Source organism: Canis lupus, chromosome 27, assembly GCF_003254725.2.
Source record: "Canis lupus dingo isolate Sandy chromosome 27, ASM325472v2, whole genome shotgun sequence".
Lineage (NCBI taxonomy): Eukaryota > Metazoa > Chordata > Mammalia > Carnivora > Canidae > Canis > Canis lupus.
The window spans coordinates 4,251,490-4,270,721 of NC_064269.1; the positions used below are offsets into that span (position 1 = coordinate 4,251,490).

At 36.3% G+C, this 19,232-nt stretch overlaps 1 protein-coding gene across 10 annotated transcripts in view; it reads right to left on the reverse strand.

The window, feature by feature from the left end:
- Positions 1-9,636: 9,636 nt before the first annotated feature.
- Positions 9,637-19,232, reverse strand: part of LARP4 (La ribonucleoprotein 4) — a 220,491-nt gene continuing 210,895 nt past the window's right edge. For all 10 annotated transcript variants that reach the window (XM_049102820.1, XM_049102819.1, XM_049102818.1 and 7 more), the window contains 4 exons: positions 18,702-18,863; positions 13,746-13,870; positions 13,466-13,631; positions 9,637-12,063 (listed from right to left, as the gene is read on the reverse strand). In XM_049102820.1, the coding sequence (XP_048958777.1) occupies positions 11,725-12,063; positions 13,466-13,631; positions 13,746-13,870; positions 18,702-18,863 (792 nt within the window). In that variant the 3' untranslated portion in view covers positions 9,637-11,724. The remainder of the gene's footprint in view (positions 12,064-13,465; positions 13,632-13,745; positions 13,871-18,701; positions 18,864-19,232) is intronic.

Below are 19,232 nucleotides of genomic sequence, written 5' to 3' on the forward strand. Positions count from 1 at the left end.
TTAGAAATATTATCTACCCAGAAGTCCAAGAGAATCAACTAAAATACCATCATTCATTTATTCATCCAAACATTGGGTTAATGTAACATGTTAGGCACTATTCATCCTCTCATAGAGCTTACAGTGTAGTTTTATCAGACTTATGAAAAAAATGTTTAAAGTGGCTTACGATTAAGGTCAACGTATAAAAATAAATAACTTTCCTGTATTAGAGCAATAGTGAATTGAAAAAAAATCCATTCGCAGTTACAGCAAAACAGAAGTAGGCACAAACCCGACAAGACATTTATAAGACTTGAATGATGAAAATTGTAAAAGCTAACTGAATGTTCTAAAAGAAGATGTAGGGATCCCTGGGTGGCGCAGCGGTTTAGCGCCAGCCTTTGGTCCAGGGCGTGATCCTGGAGACCCGGGATCGAATCCCACGTCGGGCTCCCGGTGCATGGAGCCTGCTTCTCCCTCAGCCTATGTCTCTGCCTCTCTTTCTCTCTCTGTGTGTGTGACTATCATAAATAAATAAAAATTAAAAAACAAACAAAAGAAGATGTAAGTGGAAATAAATATATAAATATAAATACTATTAAAACCAGTATAATTTTTATTAAAATCTTATTGTAATTTTCTAAATTGTAACTTGAGAAGTTAGTCCTAAAGTTTCAGTAGAAGATAAAATGTTCAGGGCACCTGAATGGCTCAGTTGCTTAAGCATCTGCCTTTGGCTCAGGTCATGATCCCCGGGTCCTAGGATTGAGCCCTACATCAGGCTCCCTGCTCAGTGGGGATCCTGCTTCTCCCTGCCACCCCCACTGCTTGTGCTTGCTCCCTCTCTCTCTTGGTCAAATGAATAAAATCTTTAAAAAAAAAAAAAAAAAAAGGAAGAAGAAGATAAAATGTTCAAGGAAAGTGAAGAAAAATTAAACGTAGAAAATTTAAAAGGAGAATTTGCCTGAACAGAGATCAAAGCATACTAAAAAGCTACAAGCCTCAAAACCAAAAGTCACTTCTCCCCAAATTTCCTGTTTAAGTGCAATATAATATCCATAGAAACCTCAATAGAATTTTAAAACAAAATTTGTTAGGTGATTCTAAAATTCCTGTTAAAGAAAAAAGTCACAAGGATAGCCAGACATTTTGACAAATAACAACAATGGAAGCAATTTACCCTTTCAAGCAACAAAATATACTAAAAGTTACAGGACTTAAAATGAGGTGTTATTTTATTTTTATTTTTAAAGATTTTATTTATTTGTGAGAGAACAGAGAGAGAGAGAGAGAGGCAGAGACGCAGGCAGAGGGAGAAGCAGGCCCCATGCAGGGAGCCCGACGTGGGACTCGCTCCCAGGACTCCAGGATCACGCCCTGGGCCAAAGGCAGGTGCCAAACCGCTGAGCCACCCAGGCGTCCCCAATGGGGTGTTATTAATGCAGGAATAGGATAAAAGGAATTTGATAAAGTTTGAAGAAACAGACTAATGCATAACTGGGAATTTCCTTTATGATAAAAGTGGCATCTTAAGGGAGAAATGTCAAGTATTTAGAAATGTCCACTACTGGACATTTAAAATAGGCAACTGGCTTCCCTCTACTTTCCAACCTCTTTTCAACCCTGTATTATCCACGCTCCTATTCGTAGTCTATTAAATTAATCTGGTAATGTTTACCAGTAACTGCCAAATTGACAAAGCCAATGGACTCTTCATTCCTCTCATTTATGCGGCATTTATCTGCAACACTCTACATGTCAACATTTTCTTCTTTAACATCCCTTTCTCCTACTTCTCTTGTTGGAACATTTAATGCCAGTAGCATTTGAGAACTTTTCCTCTTTTATATTTTCTAAGAATTGTTTTTATTTGAAAACATTTCTAAGTGTAAAGAATTATACCACCACCTATTTCTGCTTCAGAACTTAAAGACACTATAGATACTTGTGAAGGCCCTCTACATCCATCCCTAATTTTTTTTTAAAGATTGATTGATTGATTGATTGATTGATTGATTGATTGATTTATGAAAGAGGAGAGAGAGAAAGGCAAAGACTTAGGCAGAGGGAGAAGCAGGCTCCAGGCAAGGACCCAGATGTGGGACTCGATCCTGAGACCACGGAATCACGCTCTGAGCCAGGGGCAGGTGCTCAACCGCTGAGCCACCCAGGGATCCCTCCATCTCTAATGTTATTCACCTCTGCCCTCCCTCCTTCCCCAAAGATGGTTATTTCCATCTTGCAGCTGGTATCATTCCCAAGCATAACTTTTATTAGATGTACCCATAATATATAGTACACTTAGGACTATTAAAAAGTATCAAACTCTATATGGCAATGTAACTCGTTCTTTTGACACATAAGAGCTTCCAGTTCATTTTAAATGATGGATAGTTTGTCATCATAAGACATAGTATAATTGATAGAACATTATACTGATGGACATTGTGTTTAGCTTCTCGTTGTTTGGGGGAGAAAAAGCTGCAACATTCTTGTAGTGCCCACGAATAAAGTCCAGTAGTTCCTCCAGGAAATATAATCCCGAAGTGGAATCGTGATTTTGCAAGGTGTGCTTGTCACTCTAACTACAGCCGAATTGCTCTCCAAAATGGTTTTATAAATCTACACTTTCATAGCAGTATATAAAAACTGTTATTTCCATCAAAAAAAATCCTGTTATTTCCTAACTTTGCCTAAACTTGGGTATTGATTATAAATACACGTCTGTGTGCCAGTTTTGATATTTTCCCAGATTCTGTACTCATAGCCCTCCTCTCATTCTGTAACCTATTTAGTATTTAGAACCTTAGTCACTCATGACATGTCAGGTTATTTAACAGGCATCCTAAAAATTTCCCTGCATTCCCACATCCAACCAGCTACCATTTCCCGTTCATTCTATTTCCTTAAAATCATGGATATGTCCCTTTCTCTCCATCTGATTAGTTTCCTATTGCTGCTGTAACAAATTACCATCAATTTTTTTTAATTACCATCAATTTAATGGCTTAGAATAATACATTCATTCCTACAGTTCTTGAGGTCAGAAATCTGAGTTTCATGGGGCAAAAATCAAGGTGTTGTCCAGAGGATCCAGGAGGGAATCTTTTCCTTGCACCTCTTCCAATTTCTAGAGGCTGCTGGTGTTTCTTGGCTCATGGGTGTATCGCTTTACTCTTCTCCCGTCATCATATCTAATTCTGATCTGTCTCCCTCTTATAATTACTTTTGTGACTACATTATTGCCACCTGGATAATCACCTCATTTCAAGATCCTTAATCACAGCTGCAAAATTCCTTTTGCTATATGAAGTAACTTCCATAGGTTCTGGGGATTAGGAAGTGGACATCTTTGTGGAGAATTACTCATCCTATCACACTATTTTCTAACTGCTGCTCTTACTTCTAAACATCCTGCTCACCTGGACAATCCCAAACTATTTACATAGCCACTAGAATCGTGTTTTCAGTTTCAAATCTATCCATAATCCTCTGAAGACTTTTTGTGATTCTCTATTCTCTGCAAAATCAGGCAAAAACTCATTTTCTTAGCAAACAATTGGTCATGATTTTAACTACAAATGAAAATTTTCAGCTTTTCTCTTGCTATACTCTTACTGAAATCTACACTCCACCCATTCCAAACTATTAGGCTGAATTTGCCTTTTTCACTTGCACTCTTTACGGGTATCCTGCCCATCCCTTTGCCTACCCTAGCCAACACATACTGATCAAGAGTCAACTTGAAAGTTAGTATCTTTCCCTACCAAGAGGGTTGACCATTTCCTGTGTATTCCTAATACTATCAAACATCCTATACAGATTATAGCAATATGTTGGCTTATGATGCTTGAAGTTAAGGGTAGTAATTTCATAATTTTAGCATCCTGTGTACCTGGTATCTTGTCCTATAGTAGATAAATTTCATAATCTTCATAAGTAGAACAATCGAGGTCCTAAGAGTTAGTGTGTGGGGACGCCTGGGTGGCTCAGCAGTTCAGTGCATCTGCCCTTGGCTCAGGGTGTGATCTCGGAGTCCGGGGATCAAGTCCCACATCAGGTTTCCTGCATGGAGCCTACTTCTCCCGCTGCCTATGTTTCTGCCTCTCTCTCTCTGTCTCTCTCATGGATAAATGAAATCTTAAAAAAAAAAAAAGCATGTGGGTATTTTCTGCACTTTGAATACTGATGAAAAATGGTATGCTTCACAAATAGCCATACATCCACAAGTAAATAAGATAGTGAGTGTGGTAAGACACAACAAAATCTTAGAAAAATTCTTACATTTGGAAACTTTGAAGAATATTAACTATTACCCCACAATTTTGCAGATGAGTAAACAAGCAGACAGAATTAAATGATTTGCCCAAATATACTAAGATTAGTAGCAGAGCTGGCTTTGGGTATAGGGAGCCTAAAATTTAAGGGGAGGGGAGTTTGATAAATATTGGTTTGCTGAGGCTGAGATGAATTGTCTTTTAGAGATCTATACATGGAAAAATGGCAAATTGTGAAGAAAATATCTAGAAGTAACAGTAATAAGTTTAATGCTTTTTAATCCTTTCCAAATACATGACAGATCTTATTAAGTCTTGAATGAAATTGTATGTTAAGTAGTTAGCACAATAGTTGGCAGCCTGGAAACTGCCCAGGTGGGAGAGAGGATGATTGGGATTAATGTACCAATAATTAAGACAGAGAAGTAGGGGCAGATATAAACATTTTTTACTTAGCCTTGTCCTTAACGGTCACTTTTTAAACTAGCTGTAAGAGGAGTGGGGGCAGGGCATGGTGCAGGGGGAAAAATAAAATTAGCTGAAAGAAAATGTAATCTAATGTAAACCACCTTATATTGGAAATGAACTATTGTCTTTTGGACCTAAAAGGAATGATTTTTAGTTTATTTTTTATTTTTATTTTATTTTTTATTATTTTTTATTTTATTTTTATTTTATATTTTTATTTTATTTAGATTATTTTTGCTCCATCTCTCCATTTTTAGAATTACAGAAATCGTGCAAAATGAACAAGCCTAACTTATCTCAAAACTGTACTCATATCTCCCTCCCCACAAAAAGTTCCTTGCCAATGTATCCAATTATAGTGAATGGCACAAACTGCCATCTAGTTCCAAAGCCATAAATTCATGAGTCATTTTTGATGCTTTCTTCACTCTTCCATCATGTATCCATCCATTCAAGTCCTGTTCCTGAAAGTTTCTCAAATCTTCCACTTTGTTCCAAACTATCACCATGAGGTATAATCTAATAATCTCTCTGTGTGTGACTATCATAAATAAATAAATAAACTTGTCTCCCATCTGTTCTTCATAATGCACAAATTTCAAATCCTAGTCGTCTGGCTCTTCTTTCTTCAGCCCGTTTGAAAGATAAACGTCACCTATGCTGCATGCAAAGGACCCTATAATTCTTCCAGTGCACGGTAAAGTGCTAATGCACAAGTTGTTCCTCATCTGAACACTCTCCTGCTCACCTAATTAACTTTTACTCCTTCAGATCTGTTCTTTCTCAGGGAAAGATTTCTTTATCCCTGCACCATCCCTCACTTCCAACTACATAGGTTTTGATTCTAGATTTCATATTTACTACTTGTCTAAATTTGCAATTGCTTATGACTATTTTGTGTTAAGCATGATAAGGGCAGGAATCCTATTTTTGCTGCCTACCACACTGTCTAGAACACAGTATGCAATAAAAACTGGCTGATATAATATATATGACAAATACTCCACTCATAACAATTAACTCTGATGGCAAGTCAATACCTTCAGTTCGGATAAACTGATGTTACTTATACAGGGAGAACTTGGAATGCAGAACTAGAGCTTAGATGCATCATTCAAAATACAAGTGTGTAAAGATAAAAGCAGCCTACAAATTATAGGGATGCTGGAGTCCTACCTTGGTTCATTGAGTCTGATACAATAGGCATACGAAAGGAACAGGAAAGAGCACAGCTTCCAGACTCCTGTGTGGCTCAGTTGTTGAGCATCTGCCTTTGGCTCAGGTTATGATCTTGGGGTCCTGGGATCAAGCCCTCCATCAGGTTCCCTGTGGGGAGCCTGTTTTTCCCTCTGCCTGTGTCTCTGCTTCTCTCTGTGTGTGACTATCATAAATAAATAAATAAAAAAATTAAAAAAATGTTTAGGTAGCTTATTCCTTTGGTTTCCTACAACACCGGAAAAAAATGAAGGTCCTTATATGTAGGAGCATTCTGAAGAAAGAAAACATCCCCATTCCTTTAAGTCCTCACACGAAACAAGGAACACCCCTTGATAATTTTCATGTCAACTTCTAAGGAAATTCACAATCTTTTAGCAGTAGCTGTTAAAACTTTGCAAAAAATTTCCAGGAATATACAACTGAAATTAAACTTGGGAGACATATATTTAGGTTAGTATTTTCTTTTTTTTTTTTTTTAGGTTAGTATTTTCTAAAAGGCATAAATATATGTTATTTTAGTCATAAGACTCTTACAAATCCATTTTTTAAAAGATTTTATTTATTTATTCATGAGAGACACAGGCAGAGGGAGAAGCAGGCTCCATGAAGGGAGCCCGATGTGGGACTCGATCCCGGGTCTCCAGGATCACGCCCTGGGCCGAAGGCAGACGCTAAACGGCTGAGCCACCCAGTGCTCCCCGACAAATCCATTCATTTTAAGTACAATCCTGTTAATCTGTTATTACGGGGGCCATTTTACTCACTGATACTAACTATCTTCATTTAAATAACTACTCATTATCAAAGTAAAAGTTTTACCTGTTTAAAGGCTAATACTACTGAGGTAAGTAATTATCAAAGTGAATGTTCACATTCAGTGTTTGTTACCCTCATATATTATTAACATACTATCACATAAATTGGTAGAACAGTAAACATTTCTGAATATTTTTGATTAACTAGAGAATCTACTATGAAATTAGTCCATCACATTTGAAAGACTTAGATTTCTACTATAAAAAAAGTTCATTTTAACTGGGTAACTGAAGGATAAATAAACCGTGGCACAAGAGCTATGAAACAATTCATTTTTGCCTCACCAGTTTTAAAAAGAGAAAGATTCATTTAAATTTCCCAGAAAACTTTCCCTTTAAAAAGCTCCCCAAAACCATTTAGATTTAGCATTTGATACAAAACAAAGATGTGTGAAAAGCTAAAAATAACCTACTGGTTTTCTCTTGGAAATAGAAGTTTAAAAGCCTTGAAGTTAGTTACATACTCAGGTCAGGCCATATCTGTCTCATGAAAGCAAAATCCTTAAGCTGCACCCATCAACAACTGCTTCTGACACTAAAAGAATTTAAGAACACCCTAGGACCATAAAGCTGAATCTTCTGGCTCTATTCTCTCACTTTACAGATGAAATATCACATATCCTGTACCCCATCCACTCCCCTAGCCAAGCCAAACCAAATCAAACCAAACCAAACCAAAACCAAGTGAGTCGAGACCAGAATAATGATAGAACTTATAGAACGGGCAACATAAAATTATGGAAAAATAAATACAAGTAGTCATTAGACATAACCCACCTAGAGAAAAGGAAACCAGTCCTGCTTTTAAATAATTTTATTTTTTTCTAATTTTGTGTTACTTTAATTTCCCATAGCACCTTGGCAATGTTGAAAACAGAAATACAAATACAAGGATGTTCTCATTTTAACATAATAAGCATGAGCATGTGTCACACCATCTTTTTTTGGGGGGAGGGGCAGTTTGGACAATAGAAACAAACTTAAGCAATGGACAAAATAGAAGCTGGATAACTGGTTCTGATCCCCGACCCCGAACATTTAACAGGGGTCACTCAAAAGACATGTAAATCAGGCAAATAAAAAAAAAAATCAACATTGATGTTGATGTTTCTTTATATAGACTGATCAGTGTTTTGCGGTACAAAACTGAAAATAAAACCATTTTATTTTTATACACAGCCTGCTGACATCTGAGTTGTACTTTTAGGAACTGTCTACTCCACAATTCATAAAAAGTTGTTAGTTTTTAAAAACAAATTATTTAATAATCAGGTGATTTTGAAAGAGAATTTATTTTTAACCTGAACACAGATCCTCTTTCAACTTCTTAAAACGTTTCATTCAGTTGATAAAAACTGAAAGGTCTATGTATTTTCTTGGAAGCTCAGACTAGCTATGTTAGCATACGCCAAAAAAAAAAAAAAAAAAAAAAAAAAAGGCCTAAAGTTAAATTAATGGCCACCAAATTGTAAGGAAATCTAAAAAATTAGGAAGAAACCTCATCTTAAGAATTTATAAAAACCCTCAAAAGGAATACACGGTCTTCTTGCTTTTCTCTTTTGTGTAAAAATAAACAAAATACGTACTTTTCAAATATAGTTAATACACATGCCCAACACAAATATCAAGAGACTTAACCCCAGTGCCATTCAACTGTGTCAAAGTAAAACCAGTGGACATTTAATAAGCCAAAAGACTAAATATTAAGGCCATAACTAATAAAGCTAAAGAAAGCATTCAGTAACTTTTAAATACTATTTTCTGCTCCAGCAGATGCAAATACTCCATCATTAAGCCTTTTGCAAAGCCAACCTGGTTATTTAAAAAGGAATGTGAAACAATATTCAAGCTACCTTAATTTTAGGAACCAAAAATAAATAAAAAAATCGGCATGTCATTTGAGATTACATGCAAATCAAGCACATCAGATGACAACAATAAATCCTTATTACTGAAAGATCTTATCTTCTTTCAAAATCCAAGTGAATAAAATTTAGATGGATCACTTTTGAATGCCAGTGTCTATATTTGCAAAAATGAAATCACTCAGAGTAGAGACAGGCCCTAGATATCACAAAAACCTCAATTATCAGGACAGAAAATGGAGACAGGATTTACAGTATCTCCATACACCTTCTCTATGAAGTGCAAAGTGATGAACTTGTGTGACTCTTGTTCTCTTCATGCAATAAGAACGACAGAAAACCACCATACTATACACTCAGTATCATTTGTATCTATTTTTAGCCTCCAACAACCCAAGGAAATGTTAAGTCATAAAGATGAAGAGAAAAATTTGACATTTAAATTTAAATTCCTCCTTCTACAGAACCAAATAAATAGTTGAACTACCACAAACACCCAACCCACATCAGTTACAGAGAACTGCTGGAAAAAATCCACACAGTTTCACACAACTCATAGGCATCATTTAGATACAAACCTTAAATCTGCTGTAATAAAATAAATGCTAAATACATACTGTGAATATATATATTACACACATACACACACAGACACACACACACACACACACATATTCTTCCCTATACATCCCACCAAATTGGGAACTACTAGCTGTAATGAGGCAAATTAAATTAAAAACACTATATATTATATAAGAAATGTAAAAACGATGTCTTCAAATTTCTACTTTCAATAACATTTTGAGTAAAAAACCCAAGAACACAGTTGCTTTCTTCAAAAAGACGACTCTTTTCTTGTGTTTCAATTAGAACATTTAGTTTTTAGAAGTTGGGTGGACTAACAGTAAGTCACACAAGCATACAAGGAATATAAGCCTATTTCTGTGACACATTGTAAAAAAGTAATGTTTCATTTTAAGTGCAATAATTAAGTTTATAATCCTTACCAAGTGATTTTTATAAAATGTTTATTCTCTTAAATCCAATGCATTCACAGAGTGTTAACACTTTAAATGTTTATCAATTCCACCAACTGCAGCATTATCTAAGTAAACCAAAATAAGCACTTTTATCATAGATGTAGTCAATGATTATTAATACTTTTTTTTTTTTTTAAGGACCTAAACTTCCCCCAAATTTCAGCACAGGTAGTTTTATTGTATGTTTCATCTAGTAGATGATTTTTAAAAATAGTGTGTAGAAATGAATAGTTTCAAACTGCTTAAATATATTATACCATGTTATCAATCCACCAAATCAAAAGCAATTACCAAGCTGAATAATAAGTTACAAAGAAAATATAATCCTGGCTTGTACAGAAATGTGCAGTGTTTAGTTACCTACTAATACAAATCTCCAAAGCTTAACTTAGAGTTGGAAGAGGAGTTTCACAGTAATGTAATTTTAACCTCCATTTACATTCATTTTCATATATTACTAAGATGTTTACTCTATGTCACAATGGTGCTTTCCAGTGTTCACAATTTACAGTTTCGATTTGTACATATGTAATTTACTCACATAAGGGACAGTTATTACTATTAAAAACTATCCCTAAAAAGAAAACAAAACCCCACCTTACATGGAACTCTGAAAATGGTATGACTTAAAACATTAAAATGCAACATGGTTTTTAATATTTTAGCCATTTTCTAAACACCAGCATGTAAACTTGCCTACTTAATATGACAGCTACTTTATTCACTGAGAAAGTATGTATTTTCTTCGACTATCTTTCTCACCTTAACTCAAAAATCTCATGACTTGCTGGTTCTGTTTCTGTGAATTCCAAACTGTAATTTTTTTGGGGGGGGGGGGAGAGAAAGGGAAGGAAGAAGATGATAAAATACATTGTAAACAGAAAAAGGTTACCCCCAAATTAAGCCTTTACATTTTTTTTTAACCTCTACACTATTTAACACTTTAAGAAATCAGTTACAATGTTTCATCTTTAACACGAACACAAATTACTGTAGGGTCAGTCTGACCTACATTCTGGGATCTAAAGTTCTAAATACATGAACATAAGAGTTAACTACTTCAATGTTCAATCAGAGATTTAGAACAGTTATATGATTTGACTAAACTGGTCAAGGCAGTTAGAAACATACAATTCTGTAGAATATTGGTTATTCTGCTTTTGGGGGTGGGTAGTCAAAGAACAGAGAATAACAATGAAGTAACAAAAAAACCTGTCTCCTATTTTAGAGTTGGGTTGACAGGAAATCACAAAGCAGTTTAAACCTCTGAAGTCCATTTGACCTATCCACTCAGATGTAAGACAAAGTTTTGATTTTTTGAGTAACCCCTTTTCTTTCCTTGAGTATCAAACTGATTGATAGTCACATCTCTAAGTACAATCAGAGTTTAACAGCTTGTTGAATGAAATATTAAGGTCAAAAAGACAGACTGAATTTCAAAATGGAAAAAAAAAATCTACTCAAGTATTACATTCAGTTTTTCAAATCATTTACTAACATGACAACAAGATTTGGCTTCAGTCACTCTTGCACACACTCACACAACAGGCACCCCAGCCACTGATCTGCTTTGCAACACAAGGCCATATAGGCAGAGATGGCATTCTCCAAGCCAAACTTTAAATAGATTAAAAAAAGTAATTTCTAATTTTACAGAAATGCTTCTTCAAAAAATATTTTCTCTCACTCCCTCATCTCCTGTACTGAAGGATGTGTAATATGTTTTTTTCTCAAGCTAAATCTGAACCCTCAAAATTGATTCTAGGCAGAAGATCTCTGCAAATTAAAATCAAAAACAAAAATAGAAAAATTATATTTTTATATGTATACATATATATATATATATTTATACTGATTGGAATCCTCCAGCATTTTAAAATCATTTTAGAGATGAATTTTGGGATTCTACTGCTCACAACTCCAAAATCCATAATGATTTAAGGACATACACTTTTCTGTTTCCTTCCTGGCTACCCCCTCCCCTCCAGAACAGTTCAATATAGCCACGGCTCAAGTTTAATGGGAAGAGAGAGAAGTTTTTGAATAGTTTTTGTTTTTTTTACTTTGGTGATCTGGGTGGCACATATTGCTCTTTGCCATTACGTCGAGTCACTCCCTGAGGTATAGCCCTATGGCCAAACTGGCGTCTCTGTTCCCTGATTTTTCCAGCTGCTCCCCTGGGAATGGTATTGCCTCGGAAGCTAGAATACTCCTTACTAGCCCTTGCTTCTGGCTTCTCATGTGATTTCTCAATGGACTTCTCAGGAGCTCCATTCTCTTCGTTTTTGGTGGGAGACACTACATTGGAGCGAAGTTCTCGTAGTGGCTGCACAAGAACTGGAGATGGTTCTTTAGGGGGCTTCTGGCATACTTCAGCATAACTTAGCTTTCGAGGTTCCTTTGAAGTGGAGAAGAAACAAATTTATGGTACACATTCTCTAAATAATAAAGTACAAAAAGGATAGTGTGTCCCACAAGAGAATCAGTAAGTTATCTTCTAGGAAAGGGCAATAGGCACTTTCATAACACTATTAAAGTTTATTGGTACAATCATTTTTTTAGGATTTTATTTATTTATTTAGAGAGAGTGAAAGAGTGAGAGCGTTACTGAGGGGGAGGGGCAAAAGGAGAGGGAGAAGAGGACTTCTGAGCAGGTACCCTGATGCGGGGCTTAGCCCCAGGACCCCGGAATCATGACCTGAACCCAAGGCAGATTCTTAGCCAACTAAGCTGTCCAGGTGCCCCATGTATTGGTAGAATCTTAAATTTTTTTTTGTTGTTGAAAATAACAAAAAGTCTTGACAATTTATATATGATACAGTAATTTCACTTGAGGAATTTATTTGAGAGATGTTCATGTCAGCACTGTTTATGGTGATGAAATAAATTGGAAACTTAAATGTATAATAAGAAAGGACAGATTAAGTTAATAATGTACATTCATATGATGAAATAAAGTCATTCTATTCTCTCTTCCTTGGCTACAAAGATCCCCGAGATGGATTCCACAAGAATCTCAACAGAACAGCTGGGAACCAATAATAAACTAATAGAAGACTAATTAAGAGTCTTAATTATCTCATCTGAAAAAAAAAAAAAAAAAAAAAGGACAATAGGAGTGTTATTAGAATGGGACAGGATAAAGCGTGTGAAAAGTATTCAGCACTGGTCTTAGCATAGAGCAGGCATTCAGCTGCCATTGTGCTATTATTAAACAACAAAATAAAATGTCCTTAACCTAGAAAAAAGGAACTACACCAAAATACAACTAGTTATATCAATGAATGAAAAGTTGTGACAATTAAAATGGGAGTGGCTGTCATAAGACTTGTTACACATTATTTAAAAAGACTTTCCAGGGGGCTCAAAGCCTCTTTAGCCCCAAAATAATATATTCATCATAACCTAAAAAAGAAGCTTCAATTAATAGAAGATGATCAAAAAGTCATTAAAACAACACATAATGGGGGCACCTCGGTGGTTCAGTTGGTTAAGTGTCTGCCTTTGGTCCAGGTCATGATCTTGGGGTCCTAGGATCAAGCCCCACGTGGGGTTCCCTGCTCAGCTGAAGCAGAGAGCCTGCTTCTTCCTTTTACTCTGCTCCTCCCCCACTAATGCTCTCTCTCTTGCTCAAATAAATAAATAAAATCTTTTATAAACTCCTTTAGCTTCATTTGAGGCAGATGGCCTCCATTTGGCTACTTCCAAATGTCTCTGCTCCAGCAAAGACTTTTGTGGAGAATAAAAATCTCATTATTTAACCAATTATTTTTTTTCACATATTAAATTCATCAAGTTACCTGTAGGGCCACAGCTACAGCTGCATTTATGTTTATATTACATGGTGAAGCACTATTTGTCCTTGATGGCTTTGCAGTACTTGGGGGAGAAACTGTATTTGTCTGGTTGAGCACATCCTTCTGAACAGTGGAATCCTCTACTGGATCCTTTTCTTGCTGAGTTGTGCTAAGGAAAAGAAAGCTTAACATCAGACTTAATACAGCATACAGAAACAGCTGAGCACATGATCAGAAGAGAAAGTCACCTTAATGTGGAAGATCTTCTATATTGAAACTGTACCTTAATGCAGGAAGCTCAGCTGTACAAAGAGGACTGGTACTCATACTTAGTTGCTGTGCAGAGGTGCAGTCTGTCTGTTCATCCTCTGCAGGCAATGGGCAACTAACTCTCAACTCTTCGTTATCCTTAAAATAAAAACATATTTAAAAATTAACTCATATAGACCCTTCTCCAAATGGCCAATAAGCACTTGTAAAGATGCTCAATCATCATCAGTCATTAGGGAAATGCAAATCAAAACCACAATGAGATACCACTTTGCATTCACTAGGATGTCTATAATCAATAAATAATGTCTGTGATGAAATGGAGATACTGGAACTCTCATACACTGAGAGTGGCAATGCAAAATGGTGCATCTTGGAAAATAGTCTGGCAGTTCCTCAAAAAGATGAACAGTTACCATATGACCCAATAGTATATACTCAAGAGAAAATATGTCTACACACAAATGTTCATAGTAGCATTATTTTATAGCAGCCAAAACACTGGGAACAACCCTAAATGTTCATCAATTGGTGAATGGATAAACAAAATGTAGTATATCCATATAATGGAACATTTCTGTGCAATGAAAGGAATAAAGTACCGGTACATACTACCACAATGGATGAACCTTGAGAACATTATGCTAAGTGAAATAAGCCAGTCATAAAAAGACTAATACTATATGATTCCACTTATATGAGATACCTTGAGTACTCACATTTATATAGACAAAGTGGAATGGTGGTTGACAGGGGCTGAGGGAAGGGGGTAGTAAAGGGGAATGGGAGTCAGGTATAACAGGTATAGTGTTTTATTTTATTTTTTAAAGATTTTGTTTTGTAAGGAATCTCTACACCCAATGTGGGGCTTGAACTCACAACCCAGAGACCAAGAGTTACATGCTCTACCAACTGAGTCAGCAAGGTGTCCCCTACAGCATTTTATATTTACAATATAAAGAGTTCTGGAGATCAGATGCACAACAATGTAAATGTATTTAATACAACTGAATTGCACACTTTGAACAATGCTTAAGATGGTAAAAATTTTTTAAGGATTTATTTGAGAAAGAGCGTGTGTGTGTGTGTGTGAGAGAGAGAGAAAGAGAGAGAGAGAGAGAGAGGGAGAGGGAGAGCAAGCACACATGTGTGCACTAGAAAGAACACCTGAATTGGGAGACAATTTCAAGCAGACTCTACATTGAGCGTAGAGCTTATGTGGGGCTTGTTCTCACCTTAACACCCTGAGATCAGGACCAAAGCCAAAAAAATTGACTGAACCACCCAGGCACCCCTTAAGATGGTAAATTTTATATAATGTGCATTTTGCCACAATTTAAAAAAGAAAAAGAAAAACAATAGTGAGTCTTGGATATTAGTCGATTGATGAAATAGAAATTTCAGCAGGTTCAGAAAAACTTTGTAGGAAATATAGACAAGAACAAAAATTAAAATTAGGAAAGCCAAAACAACAAAATCAGAGGTTCAATCTACAAGGTACAGTATCAAATTAAGAGTTCAAGAAAAAAGAAAAAAATGAAGGATTTATCGAAGAGATAATACAGGAAAATTTTCTAGCATGTAAGGACGAGTTCCAGACTGAAAGGGTCTACCCAGTGCAATAAATTAAAAAAGAGCCATAGCAAAAGACACCTTCACGACACTTCACTGGATACACCAGGGATAAATAAAAGATCCCAAAGGCCTCCAGAGAGGGAAAAAAGAAGTCACAGGAGAATCAGAATGAAGATTTCTGGGATCCCTGGGTGGCGCAGCGGTTTAGCGCCTGCCTTTGGCCCAGGGCGCGATCCTGGAGACCCGGGATCGAATCCCACGTCGGGCTCCCGGTGCATGGAGCCTGCTTCTCCCTCTGCCTATATGTCTCTGCCTCTCTCTCTCTCTCTGTGACTATCATAAATAAATAAAAATTAAAAAAAAAAAAAAAAAAAAAAAAAAGAATGAAGATTTCTGGAAAGGATCTCCAGAAGCCTGATCATTTCCTAAGCATGATACAAAAAAACCCCCACAAACCAAGAAGACTGATAAATATGAACCTACTAAAATGAGAACTTTTCACTCACAAATACTAAACACTGAAAACAAATCATAATTAGTAACATACATAACTGACAATGGATTAGTATCCAAAATAAAATTTAAAATTCTATGAATCTGTAAGATAAAATACAACCTAATAGGAAAAAAAAAGCCAAATATCTGACACTTTACAAAGAGAACTCAAATGGCCAATAAAACATGAAAAGGTAACTTAACCTCAACAGTAATTAAATTTTAAAAGATGCCCTATCACTCAGCAATTCCACTATGTACAGACCCTAAAAACAGTGTGTATGTGTGGTTAGAACATTCACAGCAGAATTGCTTGTAATGTCAGAGACAACAGTGTCCATCAACAGTAGAATAATGACATTTTAACAAAAGACTAAAATAGTGAAAAATGAACTAGTCATTTGTATCAACAGTGACAAATTTGACACAATATAGAATGAAAGAAGTAAGAGAAGAATACATACTCCATTTATGTTGTGTTAAAAAACAGGCACACTGAACAGTATGCTCTGTAGGTTAGGGGTTGACAAACCAAGGTCTGTTGGCCAAATCCAGCCTCTGACTTTTGTTGGTATGGTCTATGAGCTAAGAGTGGTTTTTAAGTTTTTAGCATACAGCTCACAAGCCTAAAGTAGTTACTATCCAGCCCTATTCTACAGAAGAAGTTTCCCATCTTGGAATACTAAAACTATAAAGAAAAGCAAGAAATGTATTACTGCAAAGTCAGGATGTTTATCTCTGATGAGGAGGAAGGGAAGGAATAGGAGGAACTGTAATAGGGGAGGGGAGCCATATGGTATTGCTAAGATGTTGGTGATATTCACTGTCCACAGTTGTGGGTTGGGATTACAAGGGGAAATACATCTTATTATTATTCTTTAAAAATATGTGTGTATGAATCACACTTCAGCAAATGGGAGAAGCCATCGATGGTAAGACACATCATTATTTTATGTATTACTAAGAAAAAACACTGCTACTTAAACTACAATAACTTTCAATTATAGGATAGTCTGATTTTCAAAGGTAGAAAACATGAAAAAATGTCTATCTTAAAGCTGATGAAATGAATGCAATATTGCACAATTTTTTTTTAAACAAGGAAAGACAAAGAAATACCTTCAAAATTCCATGGGAAAATGATTTCTAGTACAGAATTCTACAGAAATAAGCTACTGATGCAATGTGAAAACAGAAAAACATTTTTAAATTTATACTAAAAAACACTTATTCAGGAAGCTCAGGAAGACGTGACCCACCATAACACAGCAAGAAAAACAAGAGTAAGAAAAAGAGGATCCAACATGAGAGAGTAAGGAAAATTCTCTGGATGATGGTAGTCAAGTCCCAGCTACACAGTTGTGTAGTAGGCCACTGAGAGTATAAGAAAGGAGAAATAATGGTAATATACTATGAGGTCCAGTTATGAGGGGAGAAAAAGGTAATACCAAGGGGTGACTTATAAATGATGGTATATCCTAATATAACTGGCAATGCTTTTTACTTTCTTAGTGATACTAAAATAATGGGCATCTTGTAATGGATGGTATCCTAGATATGATGCAATACAGTATACAGGGAGGAAGAGAAAAGTATGTTGGCTTGAGAGAGCTAAATCCTTAGGTTCTAAATGGAAAGCTAATAGACAATTCCAAAAATTGGAAAGTCAAGAAATGAAGTATATTGGGATGTCTGGCTGGCTGTCAGTGGTGCACACAACTCTTGATCTTGGGGTTGTGAGTTCAAGGCCCACATTAAAAGCCCCATACTAAGAAGAGGAAAGAGAGAGAGAGAGAGAGAGAGAGAGAGAGAAGAAGAAGAAAAAGAAGAAGAAGAGGAGAAGAGAAGAGAAGAGAGAATGAGTGAGCAGTATAACCATGTTAATTAGAAACACAGGGGAAAAAAAAAAGAAACACAGGGGAAAACAATAGGAGAAAAAGTTACTAGAGTCTTTTTTTTTTAATTAATTCTTATTTATTTATGATAGTCACAGAGAGAGAGAGAGAGAGAGGCAGAGACACGGCAGAGGGAGAAGCAGGCTCCATGCACCGGGAGCCTGACGTGGGACTCGATCCCGGGTCTCCAGGATCGCGCCCTGGGCCAAAGGCAGGCGCCAAACCGCTGCGCCACCCAGGGATCCCAAGTTACCAGAGTCTAAGTGGTTGCAGGGACCTACTATTTTTCTCCATAAGCCTATGTATGTATATATAAAATAAAAACAGAAATTGAATTAAGAAAAAAGGGGAAGAAAGTGAGAAAAATTTGTGTATTGTAAAAAGCACTGGAAGAGGTCTACACTCAAAAATAATTTTGGATGGGATACCTATCCTAAAGGTCAATGTCCTAAACTTTTGACATCAACTCTCCATTATTTGAAAGCCTGAGTTTACCAAACTAACTTAGGATTCATTTATATCATTGACTAATTATAGACACCTAAGCACAAACAATACTTTCCACCAGCTTGCATTAATTGATTCTACCAAACTAAGCTGACTGATTCAAAGACATGCAAAAGAGAAGAAACATTTTATTGGCCTGTGTAGCTTTATCCTAGATCTTTTTATAATACTCAAAGTAGGCTGACAATCCCATGAATAAAAACTATGATAGAAACACATATTGCAGGGCAGCCCCGGTGGCTCAGCAGTCTGGCGCCGTCTTCAGCCCAGGGTGTGATCCTGGAGACCCGGGATTGAGTCCCATGTTGGGCTCTCTGCATGGAGCCTGCTTCTCCCTCTGTCTGTGTCTCTGCGTGCCCCCCCATCCACCCCCCGTGTCTCTCATGAATAAATAAATAAAATCTTAAAAAAAAATAAAAACATATTACGTGCAAATAAAACTTCAAATAATAACTCCAAAGGCCCATAAGGTAAAAGATTGATGCCTCAGTGTTTACCTTTTCTTTGTAGACACCTTTAACAACATCAGACATTCTACTCTCCAAAACAAGTTCACCTGGAGTTCTTGATGAACTTCCAGGTAAAGGAGGAAAATTTGAGGCTAGTAAGTCAAACTTTGGTGTTGGAGCCTTTGCTTCAGCTGATGAAGACTGGGGTCTCTAAAAGACACAAATCATAAAATAGGTCACATGCCAATCTCATTCTCCAATCCTGTACCACAGAAGCTGAAAGCTGCAAGGAAACAAACAAAACTCTATGCTAAGACACAGAACTGTTTTTCCACTACAATTCCTGGCTTCTTGTTTCAGTTGAGCTTTCATTTTTCGTTATCAATCCTACTTACCTTTAGTCAAGTCCCTCTCCTGTTCCTTTTGCAAACTTTGTCACTCTTAAGCCTGTTACCCAATCTCCACTATTTGCTTTCTAAATTTGTGATATTCCCCCTCCAGAACAAAAATAAAAACAAAAACCCCTATTGTGACCTCAATTTGCCATCAGCTTTTCTCCTTTCACATAGTCTGAAGAGA